This window comes from Prunus avium, chromosome 7, assembly GCF_965620075.1.
Source record: "Prunus avium chromosome 7, drPruAviu1.hap1.1, whole genome shotgun sequence".
Classification (NCBI taxonomy): Eukaryota; Viridiplantae; Streptophyta; class Magnoliopsida; order Rosales; family Rosaceae; genus Prunus; species Prunus avium.
In genome coordinates, this window is record NC_142290.1 from 35,785,342 (window position 1) to 35,811,205 (window position 25,864).

General features: G+C 36.3%; 1 protein-coding gene and 1 long non-coding RNA gene across 2 annotated transcripts; both read right to left on the bottom strand.

Moving 5' to 3' along the window:
• Positions 1–19,436: 19,436 nt before the first annotated feature.
• LOC148293390 (uncharacterized) lies at positions 19,437–20,295 on the bottom strand. Its single transcript, XM_088244701.1, has 5 exons — positions 20,284–20,295; positions 20,071–20,188; positions 19,733–19,819; positions 19,568–19,620; positions 19,437–19,505 (listed from the first exon to the last, which is right to left on the bottom strand). The coding sequence occupies exons 1-5, from the start codon at positions 20,293–20,295 to the stop codon at positions 19,437–19,439; spliced, it is 339 nt and encodes a 112-aa protein (XP_088100827.1).
• A 3,365-nt stretch (positions 20,296–23,660) lies between these two features.
• LOC110751140 (uncharacterized) lies at positions 23,661–25,508 on the bottom strand. The gene is made up of 2 exons (XR_002525829.2): positions 25,324–25,508; positions 23,661–23,991 (listed from the first exon to the last, which is right to left on the bottom strand). It is a non-coding gene; the product is annotated as an uncharacterized LOC110751140 (long non-coding RNA).
• Between the last annotated feature and the right edge of the window lie 356 nt (positions 25,509–25,864).

Genomic DNA, 25,864 nt, shown 5'->3' on the forward strand with positions numbered 1-25,864 from the left:
TTGTTTTCTTACCAACCCAGCTCTAATTGTGCATATGAAAACAATGGAAAGTAGCTTAATAAGCAAGGTAAAATCCTATATAATCCTTTAGTAATCCGGTTTGAATTTGGTGAAAGGGCTTATAACTCAAGTGATTTATGAGCATTTACCTCAATATTTGAGGTCTTAGGTTCGATTTCCCTCTCCCTATAAAAATCCAGTTGAGATTTGAGTTGTAATATTTGATCACTCAACTTTGTCACACAACTGTTAGATGCATGAACGAAACGGGAGAGATTAATTGCAGCAGAGTCAAATTCAAAAACAAAGAAACTGAAGGGCTTTTCCTAATGATGACAAATTGACAATTGGCTTTGAAACCCTGACTCAAGCCATGCATATGCTGCCTTATACCACAAAAATAAAATATAAAATAATAATTTGGGTTTTGTACAAAATCCAAATAAATTTTAGATGCCAAAATATATTTCACAAAATCTGATGCTATCCAACTCATTAACCAAAAGCTTGAGCCAACTTTATATCCCTCTTTAACTCTCAATTAAATCCCAATTTCTTTGCTTTTCCTCACCCTCAATTGCTTCTGTTTGGTTCATTTTGAGTGAGAACAAGAAATCATGGAAAATAGGGATCAGGGTGCAGCTCAAAACCATGCTTGTGCTTCGTGCAAGCAGCAGAGGAGAAAATGTGATGAGACCTGTGAAATGGCCCCATACTTTCCAGCCAGCAGGTACAGTGAGTTCCAAAATGCTCATAAGATCTTTGGTGTGAGCAACATCCAAAAGATCATGGCCATGGCTGCACCTGATCAAAGACAGGCAGCTGCTGAGAGCATTCTCACGGAAGGGAATGCAAGGAAAAATGATCCTGTGCATGGTTGTCTTGGCATTATCAGAGGTCTCAATGCCCAAATTCAGGGACTTGAAAGAGAACTCCATATTATGAAACAGCACCTAGAACTTTGCAAGGAGAAGGAAGAACTTGATGGAAAAATAAACCAATCAAAACAAGAAGACTTGCAGCATGATCAATCTGATGGTCTCAATTTCCCATCACAAATCCTTCCTGATCTGGCAAGACTATGATCTTATTTTTTCTCTGCCTCCTTGTATTTTTTTTGTTTAACCAAAACAACATACATATACACATAAATAACTGATATGTGAATATTTATTCTGTGTAATGTAGCCCTCTCATGTCATGGCTGAGATGAGAAAATATGAACAAGGATACAATTACTGGTCAACTTTGGAAGATGCAGAAGAGAAGGTCTTTGACATCCGGCTCATAGAACCAGTATTATTTGAATCCAATCTGAAGGGGAATGCAAGTTCTAGTGCACCAGGAGAATCCAGGTTGTGCAGAACTTCATACTTTTGTTTGATAATGTTTATTTGTTGTTTTTTTATTTATATAGAGATGGAAAAGAGAAAGAGGAAGGGGAGATAGCTAGGTGGGAGGATAGATAACATTGTTTATATGGAGCGTGCGATGAGATAAATTTAAAAAAATAAAAAATAAAAAAGAAGCGTCATTTGTAATCCCCCAATGCTCCCGCGCTAGCGCGGGGAGCGTAAATAGGGGTATATATTATTTAATTGTTATTTGTACTCCCTCCTCACTCATGATACACACGTCACGTGCAAATAACTTCGCCTCTTAAAAGTAAAAGCTTAAAAGAAATTCAAACATCTAATTTTGGAATCCATTTTTGTCATTTCATAATGTGCTCCTTTGTAAATCACATTTCTTATAATATAATTGATTCTCACAATAATTGCAGAATATTGATAATCTTAGTAATCTTTTTCTAAAAAAAGTGATTAATGTTTTGCGCCTTTGGTAATAAGTTTTGAATTAATCATATTTTTTCTTCTATGAAATATTTGTAGTGCTGCTGCCTCCAAGGCCAAAGAGAAGCAACCTTCAGAGAGTTTGCGAGAGAAAACTACAGAAGATGAGGCTTGACCATCCAGAACAGACATGGAAATGGTCGCACATCAAGAATGAATTTTACTTTGTGATCAAATTTAGTTAATTGAGTTGAAAGATCATTAGACTTTATGCAAACCTGTTTTCTGCGTATCGGCAGACTTCAATTGCGTTTTGAGATTATCAGTTTTTTCAGTACTTTGTTTTTGCTTCCAGTTCTTCCAACAGCAGAAATCAAAGACAAGAGAGGAGCAATGGATGCATCTAGTGTTTTTGAATGTACTTGCAATAGCTCAAGCTGGTATTCAGTTTGAGCCCACACACCTTTGGCAAAATCATTCCGCAAATACGATCTTAGGGCCGTGCGATATTCAGTTTTCGTCACACCAGTTAACTGGATTTGGACAATTACATAATGATTACAAATGTTATTTTCAGAACAGGGGAGCTACTAGAAAACAAAACCTATCGAAAGGAATGCAACCACATGAAGAAAGAAACGAAAAGGTAGAAACTCCAGACTCACTGTGGATATATAGTTGATTGTCATTTTTCCCAAGTGTAGATGCAACTCTGGAGAAATACTTTTGTGTCAACTCCACCACTGCAACACGACAATGAATCACCACCAACAACCAAACAAAAAGGCAAACCTCGGTTTTCTCCTAATTTTTAAAAGAAATCGTATAGCCGGGCGGCTTTACTCGGCTATTTTATTTAATAAATAGTGTAGCCGCGCGGCTATAATCATTTTTCCTTATTTTTTCAAAGAAATCGTATAGCCGATCGGCTTTACTCGGCTTTTTTATTTTATTTTATTTAACAAATAGTATAGCCGCCCGGCTATACGCGGTGTTTTAATTTTAATTTTTTTAAATATCGATTTTTCCTTTTTTTTAAATTAAAGAAAGACTAATAAGAGAAAACAAATGGCACATGCACTCCAAAAGAAACATATTATACAAAGATCAAGGCAGTTGCTATGGCTGAAACCAAAACTTGCAAGGAATCATAGGGGTCCAGCTGATGCAATTGCATCAGCAACCAACAGACGCTTCCTCATTTATGAAGTCAGCATGACTAATTTATTATTATCAATTTCAAAAAATAATTTCAACCAAATAGAAACCCACAAAAGTAAGATGGAATATAAAGGTATACCAATTTCTGAGCTGTTTTTGTTGTGTCCTTTCGAGAATGAACGAATACCATTGCCATATGCTTCACAATATGGTTCACTAGCCATATGCTTGACAATACCAGGAAAATCCTCCAAACTATGGCCACACAAATATGAAGAAATGATAAAACTGGCTATATATAACTTAGAGAGAGAGAGAGAGAGAGATGTTGATGAAGAGAGAGATACCTCTGTAATGCTCAACCAGTCCAAAACAAAACTCACAAAAACCACAACCAAAGGGAACCCTACAGCAAAACATTGACATTTGATACCTCTGTAATGTGTCAATGAAATTGATCAAAATGAAAACTTGAGCAGACAAATTCTTCTGTAACAATTCCTACTAGTCTGAACAAAGGTTTAAGAAAAAACTTGTGAACAAAATACATGATATTTACTGTCACATACTGAACAAGCTCTTATCAAAACTTGTCAAGTTAAGTGAAAAGATCAGTCACAATAAAATGAGTTAATTTTGACTGCAGAGCTCATACTAATGGCAAGCTGATGTGCAAAAGACTACATATTCAAGAATTCTTTGTAACCAGAATATAGAAGTTGATTAACATATTAAGACTTCTTTTTTGGACCAATACAGGAAAATTTTTGCAGAGAAGCATCAAATGAACAATTCAACATAAGCAGGATCTCAGAAATTACAAGTAACCCATATGAATAGCATCACTGAGCAAATATCATTCAGACTTCTGAGTACTAGAGACTTCAAATGAGATACAAAAAAAACAAACAAAAACAACTGAAAAAACAGAAACCAAAGAATTCTATAACCGTAATAGGAAACACAGTGGACCCATAATGTCAAAATCTAAAAGCATTTAATCACTTTCTATGAAAAATAATCAATCAGTGACTATCATCTGAATAAGAAGAAAGTGAAGCCTCTAAGGTTTTCATTTTCCTCTTTTGTTTAACAGTTAAAAGCGCACGGAGCACGCATAATTTGATAAAAGTGACCTGAGTTTCTTCAAGTTCGTTCTTAGAAAGCTGCATGTCTCCAGTAAGTTCTCTCACAGTCATATTCAATGGAGATACGCGATGGCTAAAAGTTTATGTAACATCTGCAGCTAATGCCTGAGAAATACATGATAATAAGTAACAAGCCACTATTTTCAATGCCTACTTCTCCCCCCCTCCAACTCAGAAAATAAAAAAAGGAAAAGAGTTATATAGGGTGGATACCTTCATTGGCGCAACATAAAGTATCTAAAATTCATCTTTATGCAAGTAACCGTCTTTGAAGCGCTGTCCAATCTGCCACAGAAAATGCCGACTCACTATCTAAATCTCATAATGGATGATATACTCGCAAACTGAATATTTTCAAAAACTAAATAGGTTGAATTCAACATGAAAAGTACTATGAGTACATCACCATGACATAAAAGGACTCGAATAACTAAGGCAGCCAAAAGCTTAGTTTTCCTTGCTTTATTTTGCAAGCTCATATCGTTAACACACTAACCCTCCCAGAAAAATCTATACAATACCAGCTCATATGACATTACAGCCATTCCCATGCCATTTTAACTATGCAATTAACCCAGATTAGCTCTTACACAATACAAAAACAAATGTGTGAATTTGAGATCAAGCCAAAGTAGTAAGAGAAAAAGTAAGATTACCAATCATTTGCATACCTCATGTAGAATAGAAATCATAGCTATTTTTGTTTTGCCAGCTCCTGTTGGAGCACAAACCTGAAAGTAAATGAAAATCACATTATTCAAGCATATCATTCAACACTTTCACTGCAATGGTTTGGTATTCACATAATCAACAGAATCAATAACTTACTAGTATATTTTCATTAGTGTAATAAACAGTATGAAACATGCGGCTCTGAATACAGTTCAGAGACTTATATCCACGAAAAGCAGCCTGAGCGAATTCATCAATCTTCCTTATCTCAATCGGACAGCATAAGACAGTAAACAGAAATAGAGTTCAGTAGGTGATAAAAGAAATAGCAAGCAAGGACAATCCTATTTGTTTAACCACCAGAAAACGTGCAAATTATTATGGCTAGTTTGTCAGAGAACTCCAATTGCATCACAAACTCCATACTGGAAATATATATTCACACAATTATCTTAGAGCTACAAAGAATTTCATACTCAATATCATTTCCTAAAGAGAGTACTATCCAGAGGCTTATACATGTCACATACATTCTATCCAATCCCTTTCCCCTGTTCGAAATCAATATCAAATTTTCATAAGACCTAGTTTGGTTTGGCCTGTGCATGTTCAGATGCAAGCAGAACAATAGTCTGTGAAAAGGATGAGTTTAAATCTAAATCACCAAATATTCCACACAAATTTAAATCTATTTCTTTTTTCTACTTACAGTAATTGAAAAGGATGAGTTTTCAAAGTCATTCTTAATTATCAAAACAATCCAAAGCCAAGCCACAAAAGAAAGGACCAAGTCGATCACTACTCCTTTTGGTCTCTCATTCTACCTTGTTTTAGGCTCCTCCCCACATTGGCAAGAATCCCATGCTAAACTTCTTCGAGTTCAACAAGGGTACGTGGGAGCAGCAGCACAAAGATACTTTCTCGATTTCCCCCACACTTAATTTACCATACATTAATCCCCCCTTCTATATAAATGCTTTAGAAAGCATGCACAAGTCAACACACTCAAACACAGCATACAGCCATACACAAACACTTAGCTACTCTTGGCTCACGGCCAAGCCTTAACATAAATAAGTAAGAGACTCAGAGAAGAGAGAAGAATAGAATGACTAGCGCAGGATTTGCTGGGATGATGTTTCAGTGTGTGTTTGAACTGGCGGATCCAGGAATTTCCTCTTCGGGGGTCAACGTATAAAATCTCACAAATTTTTTTAGACAAATCTAGAATACACCATATTATTATTAACCAATCTGCAAAGATTGCTTGACGAAAAATGTGAAGAAAATTAACACAAAAACCATACTAGCTAAGTATAATAAAAAAAAAAAATAACACACACAAAAACTAAACTAATTAACCAAAACATTCTTTATTACTTAATTAAAGCATACAAAAGCTAAGGACATACAATAATTATTATTAATTAATTTAAAAACATACAAAAGCTAAGTACATACAAGTTGGAAAAAAAACAAACAAACAATAACAACATTATGGCGAGCTTCATGATTCCACAATAGAAGACTTTAGTTTGACCCTCTGGATCTACTCTTTTGGGTTTTCTCGTACCGCTTCTTAGGGCTCATTACTTGAACTTCCAAATATCACTTTCTTAGTTTTAGCAAAACTTGGATCTCCTCACGTATATTTACTCGGTTGATCCAAGGCCTTCAGTTGCTCTTGCATGTCCTTAGGGTAAAAATCTACCATCTTTGATAGCTTTTGATTCTCTTCTTGCAATATTTCAAGCTAGTGTCGCATCTCCTCCAATTAGAAAAGAGAGAGAGAGAGAGAAGAAAAAAAGAGGAAAAAAAAAAGGAAAAGATGAGAGAAGGAAAAGGAAAAGAAAAAAAAAAAGAATTATTATTAAATTAACACATTATATTGGCCCATAGGAGAAACTTTTTAAATAATTTACCCATTAACCATTATCATGAAACCAGGCCTTAGCCCATTAAGTTGGAGTCTATTTGTTTTTAATTACAAATCAAAACCAAACGTGTTTGACCAAAAAACTTAGGCCCGTTCGTTTACGTTTTAGAGGCTTATTTTCATTTTCAAAAAACAAAAACAAAGCAAAAACGTGTTCGGTAGGCAAAAACAGAAAACATTGAAAATGTTTTCATAAAATGAAACCAACTTCACGTTTACTTCTACAAAACAAAAAAAAGTTGTTTTTGTTCTCCCAGAAAACAAACGCTCAAAACACTCTCTCGCTCAATCTTCTCTCCCAATCAGACCAAAACCCAAAATTCTTCTCTCCTCACTCACCCTTCTCTTCTCTCCCCCTTTCTTGACCACTCTTCTCTCTGGCTTGGCTCACTCCTCTCTACCAACAGGAACAACACCCATCTTCTCTGACCCAAAATAACACAAATCTGCAAACTAAGAAAAAAAATACAGAGGAAGAAAGAAAAGAAAAGAAAAACAGAGACAAGAAGAAGAACCACCATATACCCAGCTCAACCACCATCATCACCCAATCAAACCACCACAACCATTAATTAGTGGAACCTAGAGAGAGACAGAGACAGAGACAGACATAGAGAGAGAGAGAGAGAGAGATGGGTGGGTGTATGAGATTCATGCCATGGAAGGAAGGAGGAGTGGGTGCGGCCTGGGAAGGAAAGGAAGAAGAAAAGAGGAAGAAAATGAGAAAAAAGAAATGGCCTTGGGAAGGAAAGGAAGAAGAAATGAGGAAGAAAGAAGAAAAGATGAAGAAAAAGAGAAACAGTCGTGCGAAGGAAAAGAAGAAGAAAAGAGGAGGAAAGAGAGAAAAGGAGAAAAAGAAGAAAGAAAAAAAAAAAAAGGAGATAAAATAGTTTTTTAGCTTTAATTTTTTTCATTGTTTATAATAATAATTTTAGCCTCTAAAAATATCAGAATTATAAAAAATACACCTGAAAAACAATTGTACTACCAGACACGTTTTCATTGTTTTTGTTTTCTGAAGATGTTTTCTAATTAATCTACCAGACGCATTTTCATTTCCTGAAAATGCAAATTTGTTTTCTTATTTTCATTCTCTGAAAATATTCTCTGAAAACACTCTCCGAAAACGTTACCAGACGGGCCCTTAAAGACCAAACGCGAGTTTCACCTAAACTTAGTGGCTTTACCCACGTGACAATGACATCTTCTTGCTTCTTTTTTTATGGATCAGAACACGACGTCGTTCAGTGTGTTTTGAGAAGACAAAAAAAAGTCAGAAATCCTCATCTTCTTCCTCGCGCTAACAGAGCGCCTCTGCAACGAGGTAGCCGCCTGCAAATCAAGCAATTGCAGGGGTCACATTTCTTCTCCCCAAGCCATGGTTTCTGGTTTGCAGGGGTCAATTGACCCCCTTTGCCCCAATGTGGATCCGCCAACTTTGAAGGAAGCCCGTCAATGCGGGACTCCGAAATTGAGCAAAGGCCTTACCATAAGAACTGCAGTTTCGCTCTGCACATATTCCTCCGGTAATTAAACATTATTGTCACCTTTCTTCAATACAACTGAAAATACCATTTAAAATAGCAGCCCATAAGTGAAACACAGCGTTTCACTAACCTATCTTCACCTTTTTTTGGACGAACCCTATCCTCACTTATCTCTCATCTCTCCGCCTCCATCACCTCCCGTCTCTCTCTACCTCCACTGGTTGGGTCGAGAAGAGTAGAGAAGCAGCCACCCGACCCGCCCAGGCCGCCTAGGCAGGCGCCCAAGCGTCGCCTAACTCCCTGGCGCCTACCCTAACGTTTAGGGTGAACTCGCGGCGGTGTTCTCCCTCCTAGCGCCTAGGAGCCGCCTAGGCGGCCGCCTAGCGCCTAGGTGCCGCCTAGGTCTATTTTGAACCTATTCTGAAGTGCCACCACCAACCCCGAGAGAAAGAGAGAGAGAGATAGTGGGGGTAATGAAATACAAACATACACTGCTACATACATCTATACACATATTTACAGTATTACCTGAAGAAGCAGCTCCATCTCCACCAGAAGATATACCAGTAGACTGCAACTGGTTGGCGAATTTATCAGCTTCCTTCGCATTATCCTATGCATAGACATGACGCCCAGTCTTCTCATGCTTATCTCACACATGCTTGTTTGCGAATCTCATGCCACAACCCGAAAAGCTACAGACAATAGGTTTATGTTCAAGGTGTACTGCCTTGACATGTTGATGGAGATTTGATTTCTGCCAACGTATAAGCAAAATGAGAAAACGAAACAATAAAAAAAAACTAACAATGGCAATACTCCGGTTTCTCAGGTTTCTCCGGTTTCTCCAATTGTTTTTATTTCGGCTTTAGTCCTTTTTCAAATTTTTTTAAAGCAATAGTATAGCCGAACGGCTATCCTAGTTTTTATTATTTTTTTTAAAAGGAAGCAGTATAGCCGTTCGGCTATACCCGGTTATCCCTAATTTTGTCACAAAGAAATGTTATGGCCGTGCGGCTATACTCTGTTTTTTTCTTTTTTTCTTTTTTAAGAAGTATAGCCACGCGGCGTTACTCGACTCTTTTTTTATATTATTTTTTCTTAATAAATAGTATAGCCGAGCGGCGATACTCATTTTTTCTTAATTTTTTAAAAAAGAAATAGTATCGCCGCCCGGCTTTACTCGGCTTTTTTTTTTCCCTTAATAAATAGTATAGCCGTGCTGCTATACTATTTATTAAAAAAAAATTAAAAAGGACAAAAATGTGCAACAACTGCTTGGCTAACTACAATTCGTCAAATGGATATCATCGATATTCAAGGACCACAAATTGATTCTGAGCCAAACTCCATTGACTAAAAATGTAATTAACCCATAATTATTTATCCAACAACTGCTATTCATTTGAAAAATAAAATTGCTAAATTTTAAATTTAACTTTTGAGGTGAGACCCAATGAATGAAGGAATTACTAACGTGAAGTTACCTAGCTATTTATGATGTTATTTTTCTCTATAAGTGAAGTCTAATTATTTTGAGTGCTTTAACATTGTATATTTCGATAGTGATGTATAGACACCAAAATTGCTAAATTATAAATTTAACTTTTGAGGTGAGACAAAATGACTTAATCAAAGGGATGCAAATGATCAACTAAATCAAAGGACGCCTGCAATTGATCAACAATAATTCTGCCATTTCCTTACATCCACCAATTAGTACACTCTATATGTACGTAACTCTCACAACCGTACAAACCTACGCCAATTTTTGAAGGAATATTCTGAAAAAATTGCAGCTAAATCAAAGGGACGCAAATGATCAACTAAATCAAAGGACACCTGCAATTGATCAACAATAATTCTGTCATTTCCTTACAATGAGAAAACAAATATATGCCAAACCGCCTAAATTACATCCACCAATTAATAATTTGAGGCTCACCAGAGAAATATTTTTTACTGAACTTTGGGTGGTCTTCACTGATCATCGCCATGAAATCAAGAAAGAGACACATTCAATTTGCGCTCCATTACAGCTCATGTAATTAGCTACAATCATGCATAGAACATAGATGGCCAAAGGGTCTCCCTATAAATTGTGGCATTAGCTTCCGCTTCCTCCACCAACAAACTCCGGCAATCAAACAGAGTTCAATCAAAAAAAGTTGAAACAAAGAAAGTGAGGAGAAATGGATGCTAGTGTGTTGAGGGCTGTGGTTTTGATGAGCATGCTTGTGCTTGCAATAGCTCAAGCTGAAATGAATCCTTCCTATACCAATACGGTTCCAAATGGCAACACTCTTGGTCAACTTGATGATGTCTCTAATCCTTCCGATGGAAATCAAGTGGTTCCAAATGGCCATATTATTTCTTGTGGTTTAAAATGTGCGACAAAGTGCCTGATGAACCCAATATGCCTTGGCATGTGCATGATCAGATGCAAACATAGGCCTTCGGATGTTGTGTATAATTGTACACATAATTGTGCCAACTCCATTGCCACCACAAGCACTTCCAATTATGGTAATGATATATATATATATATATATATATATATATATATATATATATATATATTACCATATGGGATTATTGATCTTACATTCCTCTACTTAATTACTCATTCTCTATAACCAAACAAATTATATTTTTAATTATTGATATTCTTTGTATTTTTGTTTTATTTGCTTGATTGTAGATAAGCGCTATGTGGAAGGTTTCGTGGATTCATGCTATGAGAGTTGCTCCAAAAATAACCAGATAAATTAATTGATCGGCTATTGTTCCCTAGTTCAACGAAGATGTCTTACTGCAGAAAATAAATGACGAATTATGTCTTCCATATGTAAACTTCTTATTAAGAACAAGAATAAGATTTACAAAATTACTACTTATATTGCTTTATGGGCCCTTTTTTTTCGTTCACCATGCATGTAGTTTCTTCGGGCCCGTTTGATAATCATTTCAATTTTAGTTTTTAGTTTTCATTTTTTGTGTTAGAGTGTAGAGGAAAAAGATGGAGAATGAAAGTGAGAATGGAAGTGGAGATAAAAATTTGCACTTCCCTATACAATGATATTCGGCCTACAACGTAACGTTCAAAAATTTAATAGCGGTAAAAAAATTAAGGTTGGTAAGAAAAGGGTGAGACTAGCAATCTTTAAACTAAAATGGAAATGATATACTGTTAATTGTCATTCGAATGTAAATTGTAACGATAATGTTCCATCACTTACACCGCAAAATTGCTAAATATCATTTTTCACCAAACAAAAGATTGAATCAAAGGAACACTAAATCTGCAAAAAGGAAAAAAAAAGAAAAAGAAAAAAAAGGAATTGATGAAATTATATAATAAAATTATATTATTATTTAATCAACTAATCAACATACATCACTTCAATTTATGCTCCATTGTTGCTCACGTCAGCTACAATCATGTGTAGGAGTTATTGGGATTTCCATCGATGGCAAAAGCGTCTTCTTATAAATTCCTCCACCAACAAACGTCGACATTCATTTTATTTTTAATGAACAGTATAGCCGAACGGCTATTCTTGGGCTCCTTTTAAATTTTTTAATAAATACTACAGCCGTTCGGCTATACTTTGGAATTGTAATCTAAAGATCCTAAGAAACAAATAATTTCAAAAGTCTCACCTTTTTCTTAATCTTCTCGCCCGGAAGACGCTTGACTTCTTCTTGCTTAGGTGCTGAAGTGCCACCACCAACCGAGAGAGAGAGAGAGAGAGAGAGAGAGAGAGAGAGAGAGAGAGAGAGAGAGAGAGAGAGAGATAGTGGGGGTAATGAAATACAAACATACACTGCTACATACATCTATACACATATTTACAGTATTACCTGAAGAAGAAGCAGCTCCATCTCCACCAGAAGACATACATCTACAATCATGCTTAGACTGCAACTGGTTCGCATTAGCCTCTGCCCAAAATAAAAACAAGAATTAAATTATTAACAAAAAAAAACAGAGCAATCATAAGAAAATAAGAGGTGTTCTCCCGCCTACCGCCTAGGACCGACTAGGAGCCACCTAGGCGGCCGCCTAGCGCCTAGGCGCCACCTAGGTCGATTTTTCAGAGTTTCTTCTTCTTCTTCTTCTTTTTTTGTGGTGGGGGGTGAAGAGATAAGAAAACATGTAAGAGATAAGAAAATAAGAGGTGATTAAAACTGAACACAAGAAATTAGGGTTTGGGTGCAAAATAGAACCTTTAACGAGATTCGAGTAAAGGTCTGGGGCGTTTTGGATCAACCAGGGCTTGCATTTCTCGAAATCGGGCCCGAATTCACAGTATTCTGCAGGCAAACTGCACACTGCACAATGTAGGACGCAATCGCTGAATTGAAGACGGTGTTTGTGGTTTCTCGATGACGATGAGATATATGTCTTTGTTGGATTACGAGTGTAGACGCCGTAGGCTAGACCCAATACGGTGCGTTTCATAAATCGGGCCCACCATATAACGCTATCATGTATCTGTTTACGTTTTCTTGAGCCGGGTAGGCACACATGCTTGAAATAAATGAGAAATATTTTTGAAATTTGCACCAAAATGTGCATATATTTCCTAAACTTTTTCTTTCAACAATGGGCGGGAGAGGAGCTTCAAGCTTGAAACATCTTTTAATTTTGCAAAGAGAAAAAACACTAAGTAAGAGTTAGTTGATACATACTTCATAAGGTTTAAACTACGATCGATATGGGTTGTGTTTATACATTTCCAAAGGTTCAAATTTGTACAAAATTGATGTATGTTCAAATAAAGATTGCAAAACACGTTTATGGAAAAGCACAACCCAAATAAGATAAAAAGGAAGTAATGCTTGATAAGCAAATTCTAATTTAATTTACATGCAGAGTCACAACAAATTCTAATTTAATTTACATGGAAATCAAGTGGTTCCAAATGGCCATATTATTTCTTGTGGTTTAAAATGTGCGACAAAGTGCCTGATGAACCCAATATGGCTTGGCATGTGCATGATCAGATGCAAACATAGGCCTTCGGATGTTGTGTATAATTGTACACAAAGTTGTGCCAACTCCATTGCCACCACAAGCACTTCCAATTCTGGTAATATGCATGTTTCCATATGGGATTATTGATTTACCCCTCTCTCTCTCTAACTTTATCATGTTTGTTTTGAATTATATTTCGGTCATTGATATTCTTTGTATTTTATTTTTATTTGCATGATATTGTAGATAAGCTCTATGTGAAAGGTTTCGTGGATTCATGTTATGAGAGCTGCTCCAAAAATAATCATATTAATTAAGGGATTGGGAATTGTTGCCTAGCTGCATGCGGCATGAATGTCTTGGTCCACAAAAATAAATGACAAATTATGTCTTGCATATGTAATAATTTTAATTTAAAATAATAATAAGACTGTTCCAATTACTGTTTATATTGCTTTGTGGACCTTATTTCTTTCTTTCTTTGCGTGTATGTATATATATGAGGATCTCACTGGAATATCATGCCAAATACAGCCAAATTGAATGGAAACTCAGACGAAGATTGATATTAAAAATCCTAAATCAACGGTTCATGTGTGACAACTAATTTGCCTCATAATTATCAACCAAACACCGGAAGAAAAGCCTGTAAATGAACAGACTTAAATCTCTGCAAAAGTTTAAACATATTCCAAATACGGGTCACCGGGAAATTGTTAAATTTATGTTTTCCTAGCTGCAATACCAGTGCTTGTATTATTTTTTGATATTCTTCTTTTATAGTATTCATAATGATACAGTGATGCCAAATACTTCACCTCAGAGCAGTTAAGAAAACCAATATCAAGACAAATTAGATACCAATCTTGCATTTTTCTTCCAACAAGTAAGCAATAATCTTAGCCTCTCAAATTCTTTCATAGTTAGTAAAATACGGAACGGGAAAAATACGAATAAAATACATACGTGTTTTATTTGGCAAATTTTCTCCATCGCGTAAACTTAAAAATTGCTAAACTATCGTTTTAACAAGACAAAAGATTTAATCAAGGGAACAGTAAATCTGGAAGAAAACCAACAATAAAGAAATTGATGAAATGATAGAACAAAATTCGTGCATTCTTTAATCAACTGATCAGCATATATCTAAAGAACATAAAACTAGCTTATTACTTCCTCTTACGGCCACCCCATGGCCTTGATCGGAATTTCTCATCAGCCTCTTCAAAATCCCCCTACAATTCAAAGCAGTAATGTCCGACATATGAACTCATAATGTGGCATTGCCTGGAAAGATGCTTATCCAAAATCCAACATATGAGGGTATTGAATGATCTAAGAATAATAGTCACATATGCATACACATGACGCGTGGCTATACTCCGTTTTTGCAATTTGTTTACAGAGCGGCTATACCTGGTTTTTAATTTTTTAAAGATAAAGTGTAGCCGCGCGGCTATAATCGGTTTTCCAATTTTTTTAAAGAAATAGTACGGATATACTCTGCTTATTACGTATAACCTCTTCAATAGTAACTTCTTGCCTCTCCTACAGAAAAGCCAATACCAAGTCTAAAGATCCTCAAAAACAAATAATTTCAAAAGTCTCACCTTTTTCTTAATCTTCTTGCCTGGAAGACGCTTGACTTCTTGCTTAGGTGCTGAAGTGCCACCACCAACCCCGAGAGAGAGAGAGAGAGAGAGAGAGAGAGAGAGATAGTGGGGGTAATGAAATAAAAACACACTTCTTCTTGCTTAGGTGCTGAAGTGCCACCACCAACCCCTGAAGAAGAAGCAGCTCCATCTCCACCAGAAGATATACCAGTAGACTGCAACTGGTTGGCTACTTTATGAGCTTCTTTCGCATTAGCCTCTGCCCAAAATAAAAACAGGAATTAAATTATTAACAAAAAAGATGACAAATTTATTAAATATAGCAAGTGAAGAAAACAAAACAGAGCAATCATAAGAAAATAAGAGGTGTTCTCCCGCCTACCGCCTAGGAGCCGCCTGGGCGGCCGCCTACCGCCTAGGCGCCGCCTAGGTCGATTTTTCAGAGTTTCTTCATCTTCTTCTTCTTCTTCTTTTTTTGTGGTGGGGGGGTGAAGAGATATGAAAATAAGAGGTGATTAAAACTGAACACAAGAAATTAGGGTTTGGGTGCAAAATAGAACCTTTAAAGAGATCCAGGTAAAGGTCTAGGGCGTTTTGGATCAACCAGGGCTTGCATTTCTCGAAATCGAGCCCGAATTCACAGTATTCTGCAGGCAAACTGCACACTGCACAATATAGTACGCAATCGCTGAATTGAAGACAGTGTTTGTTGGATTACGGGTGTAGACGCCGTAGGCTAGGCCCAATACGTTGCGTTTCATAAATTGGGCCCACCATATAACGCTATCATGTATCTGTTTACGTTTTCTTGAGCCGGGTAGGCACACATGCTTGAAATAAATGAGAAATATTTTTTAAATTTGCTATTCCCTAAACTTTTTCTTTCAACAATGGACGGGAGAGGAGCTTCGAGCTTGAAACAGCCTTTAATTTTACAAAGAGAAAAAACACTAAAGTAAGAGGTAGTTGATATATACTTCATAAGGTTTAAAATACGATCGATATGGGTTGTGTTTATACATTTCCAAAGGTTCAAATTTGTACAAAATTGATGTATGTTCAAATAAAGATTGCAAAACACGTTTATGGAAAGTAGAGTAAATTAGCTTAATTAGTGAGGTAAAATCCTATATAACCCTTTAGTAATCCGGTTGGAATTTGGTGAAGAGACTTATAGCTTAAGTGATTTATGAGCATTTGCCGCCAATATTTGAGGTCCTAGGTTCGATTTCCCTCTTCTTATAAAAATGCAGTTGGGATTTGAGTTGTCATAGTTGATCACTCAACTTTGTCACACTACAGTTAGATGCATGAACGAAACGGGAGAGATTAATTGCAGCAGAGTCAAATTCAAAAACAAAGAAACTGAAGGGCTTTTCCTGATGACAAATTGACAATTGGCTTTGAAACCCTGACTCAAGCCATGCATATGCTGCCTTAAACCACAAAAATAAAAATAAAAATAATTTGGGTTTTGTACAAAATCCAAATAAATTTTAGATGCCAAAATATATTTCACAAAATCTGATGCTATCCAACTCATTAACCAAAAGCTTGAGCCAACTTTATATCCCTCTTTAACTCTCAATTAAATCCCAATTTCTTTGCTTTTCCTCACCCTCAATTGCTTCTGTTTGGTTCATTTTCAGTGAGAACAAGCAATCATGGAAAATAGGGATCAGGGTGCAGCTCAAAACCATGCTTGTGCTTCCTGCAAGCAGCAGAGGAGAAAGTGTGATGAGACCTGTGAAATGGCCCCATACTTTCCAGCCAGCAGGTACAGTGAGTTCCAAAATGCTCATAAGATCTTTGGTGTGAGCAACATCCAAAAGATCATGGCCATGGCTGCACCTGATCAAAGACAGGCAGCTGCCAAAAGCAGCTCCATCTCCACCAGAAGATATACCAGTAGACTGCAACAGGTTGGCTACTTTATCAGCTTCTTTCGCATTAGCCTCTACCCAAAATAAAAACGAGAATGAAATTATTAACAAAAAAGATGACAAATTTATTAAATATAGCAAGTGAAGAAACAAAACAGAGCAATCATAAGAAAATAAGAGGTGTTCTCCTGCCTAGCGCCTAGGAGCCGCCTAGGCGCCGCCTAGGTCGATTTTTCAGAGTTTCTTCATCTTCTTCATCTTCTTCTTCTTCTTTTTTTGTGGTGGGGGGTGAAGAGATAAGAAAACATGTAAGAGATAAGAAAATAAGAGGTGATTAAAACTGAACACAAGAAATTAGGGTTTGGGTGCAAAATAGAACCTTTAACGAGATCCGGGTAAAGGTCTGGGGCGTTTTGGATCAACCAGGGCTTGCATTTCTCGAAATCGGGCCTGAATTCACAGTATTCTTTCTGCAGGCAAGCTCCAAGAATAATCATATTAATTAAGGGATTGGGAATTGTTCCCTAGCTGCATGCAGCATGAATGTCTTGGTCCACAAAAATAAATGACAAATTTTGTCTTGCATATGTAATAATTTTAATTTAAAATAATAATAAGACTGTTCCAATTACTATTTATATTGCTTTGTGGACCTTATTTCTTTCTTTCTTTGCGTGTATGTATATATATGAGGATCTCACTGGAATATCATGCCAAATACAGCCAAACTGAATGGAAACTCAGACAAAGATTGATATTAAAATCCTAAATCAATGGTTCATGTGTGACAACTAATTTGCCTCATAATTATCAACCAAACACTGGAAGAAAAGCCTGAAAATGAACAGACTTAAATCTCTGCAAAAGTTTAAACATATTCCAAATACAGGTCACCGGGAAATTGTTAAATTTATGTTTTCCTAGCTGCAATACCAGTGCTTGTATTATTTTTTGATATTCTTCTTTTGCATTCATAATGATACAGTGATGCCAAATAATTCACCTCAGAGCAGTCAAGAAAACCAATATCAAGACAAATTAGATACCAATCTTGCATTTTTCTTCCAACAAGTAAGCAATAATCTTAGCCTCTCAAATTCTTTCATAGTTAGTAAAATACGGAACGGGAAAAATACAAATAAATACATACGTGTTTTATTTAGCAAATTTTCTCCATCGCGTAAACTTAAAAATTGCTAAACTATCGTTTTAACAAGACAAAAGATTTAATCAAGGGAACAATAAATCTGGAAGAAAACCAAGAATAAAGAAATTGATGAAATGATAGAACAAAATTCGTGCATTCTTTAATCAACTGATCAGCATATATCTAAAGAACATAAAACTAGCTTATTACTTCCTCTTACGGCCACCCCATGGCCTTGATCGGAATTTCTCATCAGCCTCTTCAAAATCCCCCTACAATTCAAAGCAATAATGTCCCACATATGAACTCATAATGCGGCATTGCCTGGAAAGATGCTTATCCAAAATCCAACATATGAGGGTATTGAATGATCTAAGAATAATACTCACATATGCTTACACATGACGCGCGGCTATACTCGGTTTTTGCAATTTGTTTACAGAAATAGTATAGCCGCTCGGCTATACCTGGGGAAAATTAGGTATTAGACATAATTAACTTTATTAATTAGTATTTGAGACATTGGGTATTTTAGTTTGGGTTTTAATACCTATAAAAGAATTGTTATTTTGGATTAAGCCAAAGAGGAGGCTCAGATTCGTTGGCCCACCTTATATTAATCACTGAAAATACAATTATATCCTTTTTATTAAAATATTTATTGGTCTCCTTTTTTTATCAGCTTAGATCTCTCTCTCTCTCTCTCTCTCTCTCTCTCTCTCTCTCTCTCTCTCTCCGCAGCAACGACGACCATAGCCTTCACTTGCGGCTGCGATGGAATTCTCAAGTTGCTCATCCCTTCGACCTTCGCCGGTAACTCCAAGGTCGTGGTGGGACTGGTTGAGCCTTATGTGGTCCCGGATTTTCTCAGAGATTTGGAGTCCAAGCGTTGGGTTCCGGTTAGGGTTAATGCGTACGAGACGCGGTGGGCCGGACCGGGGTGCGCTAAGCAAGTGGTGGAGAGGATTGAGGAGGGAGCGTTGGATGCGATGGTGTTCACGAGCACTGCGGAGGTGGAGGGCTTACTGAAGAGCTTCAAGGAGTTTGATAGGATGTAATTACACATAAAATAGCTTTTATCTTCGTTGAAATTATAGAATGTTTATTAGAATTTACTGGAAAATTTTGAGATTCTCAACTCTTGTGTATCAAATCCTTCGATTGAGGTATGGTTTTCTAGCTATTTTCCACGATCTAGCTGTTAGTTGAGTAAGATTTCATAAATTTTGAGGTTTAATTGGTTAATTTCGGAGTTATTTTCCACAAAAACGAAAACGAAACTGTGATGCAGAAAACGAAACTGCGATGCAGAAAACCTTGATGATCGTTGGTGATCTGGAGGTTTCTGGAAGTGAAGTTGATGTCGTTTTTCAGCTTTGGTTTAAAACTAAATACTGAAAATGGCATATGTTGTAATTTTCATATTTTGTAATGGTATTTTTGTTACATTTTGGTGTTTGGCCTTTTGCTAATTAGACTAAATTGTATTTCTTTCTACTAAATTAGTAAAACTATATTATGGTTTAAAACTAAAGCTCCCTTTTTAATATACCTGGTTTTTAATTTTTTAAAGATATAGTATAGCAGAGCGGCTATAATCGGTTTTCCAATTTTTTTAAAGAAATAGGACGGCTATACTCTGCTTATTACGTATAACCTCTTCAATAGTAACTTCTTGCCTCTCCTACAGAAAAGCCAATACCAAGTCTAAAGATCCTCAAAAACAAATAATTTCAAAAGTCTCACCTTTTTCTTAATCTTCTCGCCTGGAAGACGCTTGACTTCTTCTTGCTTAGGTGCTGAAGTGCCATCACCAACCCACAGAGAGAGAGAGAGAGAGAGAGATAGTGGGGGTAATGAAATACAAACATACACTGCTACATACATCTATACGCATATTTACAGTATTACCTGAAGAAGCAGCTCCATCTCCACCAGAAGATATACCAGTAGACTGCAACTGGTTCGCTACTTTATCAGCTTCTTTCGCATTAGCCTCTGCCCAAAATAAAAACAAGAATTAAATTATTAAATATAGCAAGTGAAGAAAAAAAACCAGAGCAATCATAAGAAAATAAGAGGTGTTCTCCCGCCTAGCGCCTAGGAGCCGCCTAGGTCGATTTTTCAGAGTTTCTTCTTCTTCTTCTTCTTCTTCTTTTTTTTGTGGTGGGGGGTGAAGAGATAAGAAAACATGTAAGACATGATTAAAACTGAACACAAGAAATTAGGGTTTGGGTGCAAACTAGAACCTTTAACGAGATCCGGGTAAAGGTCTGGGGCGTTTTGGATCAACCAGAGCTTGCATTTCTCGAAATCGGGCCCAAATTCACGGTATTCTGCAGGCAAACTGCACCCAGTACGCAATCGCTGAATTGAAGACGGTGTTTGTGGTTTCTCGATGACGATGAGATATATGTCTTTGCTGGGTTACGAGTGCAGACGCCGTAGGCTAGGCCCAATACGGTGCGTTTCATCAATTGTGCCCATCATATGACGCTATCATGTATCTGTTTATGTTTTCTTGGGCCGGGTAGGCACAAATGCTTGAAATAAATGAGAAATATTTTTGAAATTTGCACCAAAATGTGCATATTGCAGAATATTGATAATCTTAGTAATCTTTTTCTAATAAAAGTGATTAATGTTTTGCGCCTTTGGTAATAAGTTTTGAATTAATCTATTTTTTTTCCCATGAAATTGTAGTGCTGCTGCCTCCAAGGCCAAAGAGAAGCAACCTTCAGAGAGTTTGCAAGAGAAAACCACAGAAGATGAGGCTTGACCATCCAGAACAGACATGGAAATGGTTGCACATCAATAATGAATTTTACTTTGTGATCAAACTTAGTTAATTGACTTGAAAGATCATTAGACTTTATGTAAACCTGTTTTCTGCGTATCGTCAGACTTTAATTGTGTTTTGAGATTATCAGTTTTTTCAGTACTTTGCTTTTGCTTCCAGTTCCTCCAACAGCAGAAATCAAAGACGAGAGGAGCAATGCATCTAGTGTTTTTTAATATACTTGCAATAGCTCAAGCTGGTATTGATGTCTTTGACTACTCCTAAATTATTCTTTCACGGTTTACTAATTTGCATGTAGTACCTTAAGAGAAGGAAGATAAATTTGTACAGGAAAAAAACAGAAGCATAAACACTTCAATCAGCAGAAAAGTAGCGAATCTTGTTTAAAATGACCAATGCGGAGCTGTTGCGGCGCTGTTATGTCTTTAGCAACGGTCAAACCCGCTGCTAAGTGTTGAGAACAACATTTATTTCAACGACTAGAAAATCCTCCGCTAAAAGTAGAGAAAGAAAACATTTCACTCCCCTGGGCAGTTTAGATAATGATATTCGTCCTACAGCGTAATTTTAGGACTTTCTGTTGTTCGAAAAAGATATCCGTTTTCCCGATGATCAATTTACAAATTTTTTAATACTAGTACCTAACTTAATCCAGTTATCTCTATAAATATTACATAAAATGGTTCTTCTGCTTGAGCTTTTACAAAAATATTATGCAAATAGGAAGTACTTCTTAACTTTGGCAACAATCCATTTTGAATCATCTTAATCGATTAAATGCTGCCAAGAACCTGCAAATGACAACAGAGCCTCGTTTAAAATTGTATCAACAACCATGTACTACCAAATCTCTTCATCACTTTCACAAAAGAGTAAGAACCGTTATGAAAATAAAACGAACCGTTTGGCCGCAGCAAATAAAGACTTTAAAACTCAGGTTTTCTTTAACGTCAAGAAAAAAAAAAGAATTTATAAAAATATAAAAAGAATTTAAAAAATAAAAAATAAGAAAAAAGACCCGCCTAGGCCGATTTTTCGAATTTTTATTTTTATTTTTTCGAACCCACTCTCATGGGCCGCAGCAGCGGCATTCCTCAGCTCTCACAGACTCGTCGAATCTCTGGCCTTCCGTTTTACCGCCAAAGCTTTTCCTGCTTTCCCAAAGGCACTTGCGTCGTCGTTCCCAATTCGTTCCAACCAGCACGATTTTCACAAAGTTGTCACTTGTCGTACTACATCAGTCTCAGCCTCCGATGATGTCTTCACTTGGGACGACGTCGTCAGGATATCCAAACCGGTTCAAATCTCAGGGGCTACTCGGAAAAGATCAAAATCTTCAATCACGCTTTCCTTGGTAAGTTATACAATACATTTTCTCAGCTGCCAAACAGAAACAGACCAATTGTTCATTTATCTCTCCACAATCCACTCCACATTTTATTGAAATTGCTTGCAGGAATCGCACTCTGAGTTCCTTTCGTTCCCTTTGTAATTGAGGACCATTCACAAAGGGTAAGCTCAAATTCCGAGAATTCAAATACCCGTTTCATGCTCAGATATAGCACTAAATAATTTTCCCAAATCTCTAGTTCTGCTGAGAATTTACGTAGTTTCAAGGACGTGTTTACTTTCCCACTAGTAAATTCAAACTCTAATGGCGGTTGCATTCATCGCTGAGCACAGGATGAGAGCTGCGGGAAATGTAATCAAAAGCTTAGGGGAAGAACATAGTCCAGGTATAAGGAATGAGCTACGGTTTGTTTCTGCGATTTGTGCCACCTGTTTTTTTTTAACCTTGGTCTAGGTGATTAAACAGTGAATTATAATCAATATTTGATGCATCTCTAGCAAGTCATTTTGGCTATATTAATCTGTATCATGAATGGCAACTTGCTCATTGGATTAATTGGTGCTAAATTTGTATCTAGCATTGCCTGTACTGTACGTAGTTTGTTATTAGATCGACATGGAGGTTCTGTGAAAGGGCTTGATAATGAGGTTTTGGAGGGTTCGAAATTTCAGTGGTAGCATTGAGTCTGGTCGCTTTTTCAATGGTCACGTAGGAGAATTTCTGTGTACATATATATATTTATCTCTCTCAAAATTTGGGGGCTGGGACGCATGGAGTTTTGCCCGTACTACAATTAACATATGCTTCAAAAAATCAGCTTCTGTTCCAAACATTCAAAACGACAAAGCACCATTTTTCCTTTCATCTCAAGTAAGAAATTTACTTTGTTATTCCAATTACAACCACAAAGATAAAATGTTGGTTCCCGCAACAACATCTATTTGCTTTTATATATAGCAGGAGGATGCTTACAAAATTAAGAGCATGAGCCATGCATATATATGACTTCTATTGTCATAACATTCCTATTTAACTTAGAGCATAGATCATTCTGTATAAACGATCTGATATTCATTTGTGAACATCGTAATATTTCATATTCTGTATAAAAGCATAGTTAACTTCGCATTCATGGTAATTAAAATCTAATGAAAATTCCCAGTTGACTTTTGTAATATTCTTAAGGAATTTTATTTCAAAAGAAAGACAAATCTGCTAAAAGGAAAAAGAATATGACCCATATATTTCTCAAATGTTTGTAACCACTATTTTAATAAGATTTTCCTGATTATATTTCTATCGCTTTGTGGACCTTATTTCTTTCTTCTTTTTTTTCTTTTGTTCTTTATAAAAAAAACTCCACTTGGTTCACAATTGTTCTTAGAGTTGATTATGGAGTTACATATATAACATCAAACCCCAAGTTGATTACATATATAGCAATAGACAAATGAGAAATAAAAGCTTCTTTCGAGAAACAAAAGCGGAAGCACAGTCTTGTTTAAAATGACGAATTTATAGCTTTTCCGACAGTTTTCGTTCTTTAGTAACTTAATTTAGACCTTTCGTGACGACTTTTAGGTGTCTAATTTGTTAAAAACTTCTTTTTCGACTGTAAAAACCGTCGCTAACCGTTGCGAATAGATATTTTTGCGGCGAAAGGAAAATCGTCGCCAAACACTTGAACGAAATAAAAATTCTGCGATCCCCTATTCGGATAATGATCTTTTTCCTACAACTTAATTCTATGAAAATATTGTTAAACTTTTCAATTGTGGCAACATAATCATCACGAATGGTATATCCGGATCAATGATCCTACACAACTAGAAGATAAAATACTGTCTTCCAGCTGATTGATGACCCGAAAGCATCAATAATCCAAGGATGCACTCTATTACACTCCAACTATAACCAACCAAATTGGTGTCATCAAACTTCAAGGCTATATAAATCACAATGGTCCAGGCAAAACAGCGCATCGTTAATCATCTGAATCGATTAAATCCTGTCAAGAACCTGGAGATGACAAAAGAGAATTCTTTAATATTGATACAATAACAGTACATATGAAAACTGATTTAAAAGCCAAATCCAAAAAAGATTACATACTGCATCACTGCAGAAATCAACAACCCGAGGAGAAAGCAATAAAACCATGTACTACAAAATATCTCCCATCAAAACCAGTTAGAATTTATTTTCAGGTTTGCATTCCATCAATTTCACAAAATAGTAGATTTCAAAGCTTCCAACCAACATAAACATGTAACCAGATCCTAACTTGCTTTGCAGAAAGTAGACCAGATCAAAAGCCAAGCCAAAATAAAATCAAAGAAGGAACGTAAATCCAAGCCTTAACTCACGATTAAAAATAAAATTCACCGACACCACATTAAACGAGAGAAATGATTGCACAATTAAGAGGGATGAATTTCAGCAACAGCAAGAAACAGAGTAGAGCCGGGTCAATGGAACTCACTTATCTTCATCCACACAAAGCACTAAGAACACATGAGCATCACAGGGCACCAGAAAACCAAGTGAATAGAACCCCAAAAACTATCAATAAGATATGAAGCACACCATAATCTAGTGATATCTATATCATTCCAAATACAACCCAACTGAATGGAGAAATCAAATACGCACTTGCAAAACAAGAGATGACAAACTCAGACAAATATTGATATGGAAGTCCTAAACAAAATGTCCATGTATGACATCCCATTTGCCCCATAAGAACTAACCAACCCCAGAAGGAAAAGCCTAGGTTTAAACATCTGCACAAGTTTAAAACTTAAAAAGATGCCAAATACAGGTCATCAGAACATAGTAAAATTTAGATTTTCCTAGAAGCAATACGAGTGCCTGTGTACAGCATTCATGCTGATACAGTGATGCCAAATACTTCACTTCAAACTAGTCTCAAGGAAAGAGATCATTTTAGATGACAGGTACTTGTAAATCCAATAACATAATAAATGGATACCAATAATCAACAAAACAAACAAACGGATACCAATCTTGGTTTCATTAAACACTTTGAAAGTGGTGAATGAAATTGAGAATGGTGATCTGAAGGAGGTGTCTAGAATTAAATTCAAGCAACATAGCTTAAATTGACAAAATTGACAGACGCCGAGAAAGATTACTACGTCTTCTTCGGCAATGTCAGTGGAATATATGAACCTCCAATTCTAATTTTCAATTTTTAACTTCATTAAATTACAAAAAAGATTGACAATATAATGAAAGTTTGAGCCAAACCCTATTAGCGGAGCCAAGAAAACCTCACGCCCCAGAAATTGTTGAAAATTAGAGTTACAAAATATGACTATTAAGAATTACCTCAAAATTAACCAGGATTTTCAAACCCAGAACCGACGGAGCTCTTACTTTCCACGGTAAGGTACAACAGAGCTGTCGTTCTGATTCGTCTCAACTCTGAACCGGTTCTGCCACAATCGCAGCCCTTTCCAGTTACAACACCCAAACGTCGTCGTTTACACTTCCGAAGTTGACGAGAGCAGAAGAGATAGTATAGCCGATCGGCTATACTAGGTATTTTAATTTTCTTAAAGAAATAGTATAGCCGACCGGCTATACTCGGTCTTTTCCTAATTTTTTAAAATAAATAGTACCGCCGCGCGGCTTTACTCGGCTATTTTATTTTATAAATGGTACAGTTTATTTTATAAATGGTACAGCCGTGCGGCTATTTTTAAAAAGAAATAGTATAGCCGCCCGGCTGTACTTGGCTTTTTTACTTTATTTTATTTAATAAATATTATCGGCTATACTCGGGTTTTATATTTTTTTAAAAGAAATAGTATAGCCGCGCGGCGATACTCGATTTTCCCAATTTTTTGTTTAAAGTCAGATGGAATAT